At 32.4% G+C, this 7,940-nt stretch overlaps 1 protein-coding gene across 1 annotated transcript; it reads left to right on the top strand.

Annotated features, from left to right (window-relative positions):
* The first annotated feature begins 5,590 nt into the window (after positions 1–5,590).
* On the top strand, positions 5,591–6,415 carry LOC130799450 (secreted RxLR effector protein 161-like). The gene has a single exon (XM_057662542.1). The coding sequence runs from the start codon at positions 5,662–5,664 to the stop codon at positions 6,412–6,414; it is 753 nt and encodes a 250-aa protein (XP_057518525.1). The 5' UTR covers positions 5,591–5,661; the 3' UTR covers position 6,415.
* The last annotated feature ends 1,525 nt before the right edge of the window (positions 6,416–7,940 follow it).

Here is a 7,940-nt window from a genome sequence, read left to right as displayed (position 1 = left end):
TATGCTTAAAGAACTTAAGTTTATTTTAAAGTGATTTTATAAGTTCTGAAATGTGTTTCAAAGTCTTGAAGATAATTACGTTCTTAATTAGGTTAGTTCCTTGAAATTATATTTGAAATATTTTAATAGGTCAATGTTCCTTGAAATTATATTTGAAATATTTTAATAGGTCAAGGTTCATTAAAATTAACATTGGATATTATTTGAATAAAGTTTAAATATTTTGTTATACATTGTTGCTTAACGTTTAAATATTTCATATTTAAACTTAGATTTAAAATATGTGGTTAAAATCAATTTGATAATTAAATATAGTACAAGGTACACATGTTTTATTATTAATTGTACACGGCTATATTTAAGCAAGATCTAGATTTACTATTATTTGGATGAAATTTGAATTTATGCTAAAAATAGTAAATAGCGATCCTAAAAAATAGGAATTAATTTAAATGGTTATTTAAATGTTGATAAATCTGGTTTATGCTTATTATTCAATATCTTGTATAAGTACTAACATGGCAGCATAGCATTGGACAATTACAAACACAATGACGAAATTATTATTAAGCTGTCAGTACACGTCAGTTTGAAGATAACCTCAAGATCTTGAAGTCAGGCGCTGAAAGACCAGGTCAACAGAAAATAACGGATAGGAGCCTTCTTGTTTTTGAAGATGTGTTGAGGCGTACACTATATATATGAGGCTTCCGTCCAGAACTAAGAAAACATCTTGATACACCTTTTCTTACAACTTTCTATCTTGATTTAAGATTTCTCTAAGTGTTTAAAGAGTTGTAATTCTTAGTTCATCTAGCTCTTACATTTGTAATAGGCTTAAGAGTTCAAAAAGAGTTAGATTAAGTTTAATACGCCTAATCAAGAATACTTTTCAAAGTGTTCAACTTGTGAATCTCTATTGTGAGATTTGGGATTTTGCTTTTATTAAAGGGACTTGTAATACGGTTCTTCAAGGGGAAGAACGTGGTGAGAGGAGATAGTGAGATCTTCTTGGTTGTATTAAAGTCGGATTAATAAAAGGCGTTGAAATCCTACGGGTTGAAAGAGAACCCATAGGCGGGGAGTAGGTTGGTTAGAACCGAACCTCGTTAACATATCGTGTGTTATACTTTAAAGTTTATGTTTCCGCACATACGTTATAGTTTTCGAATTGGCTCAAAACTGTTCCAGAAGACAGTTTTGACAGTCTCCTCAAACTCTTGAGACAAACTGCCAGAAAAGTTTAAAAAGCCCATACTCTCTATTCACCCCCCCCCTCTAGAGAGTATTCAACCTCCTATTAACTTTCATTTGGTATCAGAGCTAAGTTTCACACAAAAAGATTAATATCTTGTGATGGATCCAATAGGAGAAGGGTTGTTTGCTCAAGGTCGTTCGTGTTCAAGACCTCCTTTGTTTTGCGGTACAAATTTCTCACATTGGAAAACTTTGATGAAAATGTTTGTGATTGATCAAGATATGGAGCTTTGGGAGATCATAACTAAAGGACCTAAGATTCCCATGAAAAAGGACGCTCAAGGAAATGATGTAATAAAGTCCGAGTCCGAATATTCACAAACAGATTTGGAATGGGTTTCCAAAAACTATAGAGCAATGAATCAATTATGTTGTGCTTTGAATGGTACTGAGTTCAATCGAGTTTCTTCATGTACAAGTGCTAAAGAAATATGGGACAAGTTGGTTGTGACATACGAAGGAACAAGTCAAGTAAAGGAAACAAAGATCAACATCCTCATGCATCAATATGAAATGTTCAAGATGAAAAAGGATGAGAATATAAATGAAATGTTTACTCGTTTTACTTTGATTACTAATAGTTTGAATTCTCTTGGAAAAACTTTTACTAATGCAGAAAAAGTCCAGAAGGTCTTAAGGTGTCTTCCAAGATCCAAATGGGGTCCAAAAGTCACCGCCATAGAGGAAGCTCAAGACTTGAGAGTTCTATCGCTTGACGATCTCCTTGGAAAACTCACAACTCACGAACTTACCCTACATGATGATGGAGATAATGATGTAATACCTTCCATGAAAAATCTTGCATTAAAGGCAAAGAAACATCATGAATCCTCAAGTAATAGTGAAGATAGCGATGATGAGGAAGATCCATTTGCGTTAATTACAAAAGGTCTTGAAGGAATTATGAAGATGCGAAAACGATTTAAGAAATTTAAATCCAGAAATAAAGGTAAGTCTTCTAATTCTAATTCAAATTTTAAGACTAACAAACTTGCTTGTTTTGAATGTGGTTCTACAGAACATATCGTAAAGGACTGTCCTAAGAAGAAAAGGCAATCCTACAAAAAGAACAAAAACAAACAAGCGATGGTTGCAACTTGGAGTGATTCCGAAGTATCATCCGAATCTGAAAATGAAGATGGACAAGCTCATGTATGTCTTATGGCTGATAATGATGACAATGATGATTTAGATCAAAATCACAAAGAGGTACGTGAATATCTTAACACATGCACAAAAGATGAATTGGTTATAACACTCCTAAATATGTTTCAAATTGAGAAAATTTTAAAAGATGAGAAAAACACTTTGGAAGATCGAATACGTCATTATGCTGAAGGTTGTGAAGAAATTATAAATAAAAATAATTCGCTAAAGGCTGAAAAATCAAATCTTGAAAAGACTGTCAAGGTCTTGAAAGAACAGAATCTCAGTCAGACTAAACAGCTTATTGATCTTAAAAATGAGAACAATGATCTTGAAGCCAGGATCAAAACCTTGAAACTGGAATCTGAGAAAAATCTACAAGCATTAAACAAGCTTAATGAGTCTGAATCTAAACTCACTAAAATGCTTACACAACAAAAATCAACTAGTGATAAACGTGGTATTGGTTATAATCATGTTACACATAACTATAAGAGTAAAACCACATTTGTAAAAGGTGCAAATAAACATAAACGTACTCCTACTTGCACATTTTGTTGCAAAGAAGGACATATAAGATTTGCATGTCCTTACAGACGTAAAGATGATTATATTATCAAGAATTCCTTTCCTTTTGAATTACGTGAACAGATAAAGCAAATATGGGTTCCTAAAGGAACAAGACCACCCAACATGGTCTATCCCGAATATGGTTCCAAATTTGTCACTTGGATAGCCAAGTAAGGTTGAGAAAGGTTATTTTCTTTTGTTTTGTAGGATAAACAAAAATGGATTCTAGATAGTGGATGCTCGAGGCATATGAGTGGTAAAATATCTTTATTTTCTGAAATTAAAGAAAAATGCAATGGCTCAATCACCTTAGGAGATAAAGGTAAATGCAAAATTTTAGGCGTTGGTAAAATTGGTAAGAATCCATCTAAAACTATTGACAATGTTTATTTAGTTGAAGGTCTAAAATTTAATTTGCTAAGTGTGTCTCAACTATGTGATAAAGGTAATGAAGTAATTTTTGACAAAGGAAAATGTGTTGTTAAAAATCCTAATACTGGAGATACTCTCATTACTGCTCTTAGAAATGATAATGTTTATGCTTTACATACTAACGAAATTGCAGTGCAAAATTTCAAGTGTTTGAAAGCTATTACAGATAATCCAAAACTTTGGCATAGACGTCTTGGCCATATCAATACTCACACCATGCTGAAGTTGGTAAGTAAAGATTTAGTCAAGGGACTTCCAGCTCTTGACTATAAACAGTGTTCTATTTGTGACGCATGCATTAAAGGTAAACAAGTAAGAAGTTCATTTAAACCGAAGAAAATGGTAAGTACATCAAGACCATGTGAACTATTACATATTGATTTATGTGGACCAATGCGTGTACGGAGCATAAGAGGTAAATCTTATATCCTAGTTATAGTTGATGATTATTCTAGATTTACGTGGGTTGATTTTCTAAAGGATAAAAGTGAAGCCTTGAAACCGTTTTCAAGACGTTGTAAAGAGATGCAAACTCAACTGAACCTTCCAATAGTCTCGGTTAGAAGTGACCATGGAAGAGAGTTTGATCAATTAGGCTTTGACTCCTTTTGTGAAAAATATGGTATAACCCATAACTTTTCAGCTCCTAGGACACCTCAACAAAACGGTGTAGTTGAAAGGAAAAATCGAACTTTAGAAGAGATGGCAAGAACAATGCTTATTGAAAATGGATTAGCTAAACACTATTGGGCTGAAGCTGTTAACACAGCTAATTATGTCTTAAATAGATGTCTTATAAGACCCATACTTAAGAAAACTCCTTATGAGTTATTCAAAGGAAGAAAACCGAATATAGCATACTTTAGACCATTTGGTTGTAAATGTTTTATTCATAATAATGGTAAAAATAATTTAGGAAAATTTGATGCTAGAAGTGATGAAGGTACATTTCTTGGATACTCACTTAATAGTAAAGCTTATCGAGTGTTAAACAAACGTACAGGTATAGTTGAAGAAAGTATACATGTTGTTTTTGATCAATCCGAAAATGAAACTTTAAGTGAAGGTTTTAAAGAGTTAAACCTTAATAAACATTTTGATGATTTAAGTGATGATGAACTGGATATTAAAAATGCTAATGCAGTTAAAAAGGTTAATATGCAGGATACCATACAAAGTATTGAGGATAATGGAAAACAGGTTGTTAACATTGAAGACTCACAGTCTGATCTTGAGACCCAACCTCAAGAACTTGAGATAGTTCCTGAACATACTGTTTTGGGTACACCAATTAGAAATACCTCAAATGAAGTAAGTACAAGTTCATTAAATGAAAACACACCATCCATACTACGAAGAAGAACTAGAAAGTCATATCAACATCCTCCGGAGAACATTATAAGTGATCCAAACAAAGGTACGCAAACTCGATCCTCTCTTAAGAATCTATGTGCATTTTCTGCTTTTGTTTCTCTCATAGAACCTAAAGATGTTAAAGAAGCATTACAAGAACCAGAGTGGATCATTGCAATGCAAAATGAATTAAATGAATTCGAAAGGAACAAAGTTTGGGATCTAGTTGAAAGACCTCCAGATCGTACTATTATTGGAACAAGATGGGTCTTTCGAAATAAACTCAATGAGGATGGAGATATTGTAAGGAATAAAGCAAGACTGGTAGCTCAAGGCTATAATCAAGAAGAAGGAATAGATTATGATGAAACTTTCGCACCTGTGGCAAGGTTAGAATCTATCCGTATTATGCTTGCTTTTGCTTCATACATGAATATTAAACTATATCAAATGGATGTTAAATGTGCATTCTTAAATGGATACTTGCAAGAAGAAGTATATGTTAAACAACCACCCGGCTTTGAAAATTCTGATCTACCTAATCATGTGTTCAAACTAAATAAAGCATTATATGGCTTGAAACAAGCTCCAAGAGCTTGGTATGACAGATTTAGCTCACATCTACTTGAAAATGAATTTCAACGAGGTAAAATTGATAAAACTCTTTTCATTAAAACTAAAGGAAAAGATATTCTAGTTGTTCAAGTATATGTTGATGATATATTGTTTGGAGCTACTAATGATTCTTTGTGCAAGGAATTTTCTGAGATTATGTGCAAAGAGTTTGAAATGAGCATGATGGGAGACTTAACATTCTTTCTTGGACTACAAATAAAGCAAAAGAAAGATGGCATATTTATTTGTCAAAGTAAATATGTTAGAGATTTATTGAAAAAGTACAATATGGATCAATGTAAAGAAGTTAATACGCCTATGAGTACAACACTAAGTTTGGACCAAGATATAAATGGTAAGAGTGTTGATCAAAAGACTTATAGAGGTATGATTGGTTCTTTATTGTATTTAACTGCTAGTCGTCCTGATATCATGTTTAGTGTTTGCTTATGTGCTCGTTTTCAAGCTAACCCAAAAGAATCTCACTTAACAGCAGTTAAGAGAATCTTTAGATATTTATATGGGACTAAAGACTTTGGTCTATGGTACCCTAGCTGTGGAAATTTTAGTTTGATTGGTTTTTCAGATGCTGATTATGCTGGATATAAAGTTGATAGAAAAAGCACCTCAGGATCGTGTCAGTTCTTAGGAAATTCATTGATCTCTTGGTATTCTAAAAAGCAAAATTCAGTTGCTTTATCTACAGCTGAAGCTGAATACATAGCTGCCGGTGCATGTTGCTCTCAAATTTTATGGATTGCTCAACAACTTAGAGACCTTGGAATTGATTTCAAAGGCATACCAATAAGATGTGATAATACAAGTGCAATTTGTATTACAAAGAATCCTGTGCAACATTCTCGTACAAAACACATTGAGGTACGTCACCATTTTATAAGGGATCATGTTGAAAAAGGTAATATTTCTTTATCTTTTATATCTACTGAAAATCAATTAGCGGATATATTTACAAAACCTTTAAGTGCTGATCGTTTTGCTTATATACGTATGGAACTTGGCATGCTAAATGACGTTGCATGAATTAAGGGGGAGTATTATCAAAGAATATTATCAAAAAATAATATCAAAGAATAATGGCATATGAGTAAAAGGATTGAAACGATAATTACTTAAATACCAAGTATGTATTAAGGGGGAGCATTACGTATTGTTGTGATCATATATGTGTTTATGCATATTTTTGAGAATTGAAAATTTGATTTCAATTTCAAAAAAAAAAAAATTATTATTATTTGTTTTATAAATATGGGATTTATAATTGAATACCTTTAATTAATAAAGGATATTTAATTATTTTTTTAAACAAAATTGTTTGTTTCGATTAGTTGTGAACATCATCAATGCGTTAAAATTGTGTTCATTATTTTGGTTAATAAATTCAATTAATCTCATAATTGTATTTCCACTGATTCACGGTTGAAAACCAAAATCAAATGATTGTTCACCATGATGCACAAACCGGTCAAGCTTCACATACATACACACCCTTTGCATTCTCTTGTGTTGTCAAATCAATCAATTTAATGAAAGTACAAATGCATGTACTATACTCCTTTAAAAGAGAGTAAAACGCTTTACTCATTCATTTACTCACAAAATCTTTTTCTGATTTTCTCTCAAAACCGTCTCTTTCACTTTCCCTTTCAAGCTTTTCACACTCTACTTCAATGGCACCTAAAAGAAGGATGAGTAGATCCTCTTCAAAATCCGAAAAAGGAGAATCATCTAAATCACAAATGGCTGAACCTATAACCCCTGTTGTTTCACCATTACACACTTTTGATGTTCCTAAACAATGGTTCGAAAATCATACTGCTTATGGGAGATGGGTTGATATTTTTCGACAAAGATCACTTTCCTTTGTTGATATACTTGATTATAATTTCTTTCTGTTTGAAGACTTTGAAATAATCTCTGTTTTTATTCAATCTACTCCTGGTATGTTATTAAGTCCTGGTTCTACTACCTATCCAACTCTTGTGAAAGTTTTCTATTCAAACTTATCTTTTGTTATGATTGAAGGAGAACATGCTTTAAGAAGTTTTGTTAAGGGTCAAGAGATTGTGATTTCAAAAACCCTAATGAATGACATTTTCAAATTTTCTCATAAATCTGATGATCAAACTCCTAATATTTTGGCATTACAAAATGCTAGGGATATGTTCATACTTGAATCTTATTCTGATTTCTCTTCTACTAAACAGTTAACACATAATGCTTTGAATTTAAATGGTAAATTGTTACACTACATTCTTGTAAGAACCGTTTTCTCTCGCAACACTTCTTGTGAATTGGTTACTGATGCTCATCTTATACTGATGTGGAAGATTGCTTCTCTGAAAAATGTTGATTTTTCTTCTATTATTTTCTCCACAATGCGATTTTGTTGCTCACATTCTCGCAATTGCTCTCTTCCTTATGCCAATCTTTTAACATTGATCTTTGATCATTTTAATCTACTCTCTGATTTAGAGGAAGTGGATTGTTCTGGTCCAATTTCATTATCTACTGAAATTCTTCCGCCTCTTGGTATTTTCAAAGTGGAT

Source organism: Amaranthus tricolor, chromosome 14, assembly GCF_026212465.1.
Source record: "Amaranthus tricolor cultivar Red isolate AtriRed21 chromosome 14, ASM2621246v1, whole genome shotgun sequence".
NCBI classification, from domain to species: domain Eukaryota; kingdom Viridiplantae; phylum Streptophyta; class Magnoliopsida; order Caryophyllales; family Amaranthaceae; genus Amaranthus; species Amaranthus tricolor.
The sequence above is the reverse complement of the archived record's forward strand: the minus strand, read 5'-3'. Positions and strand labels throughout refer to the sequence as shown.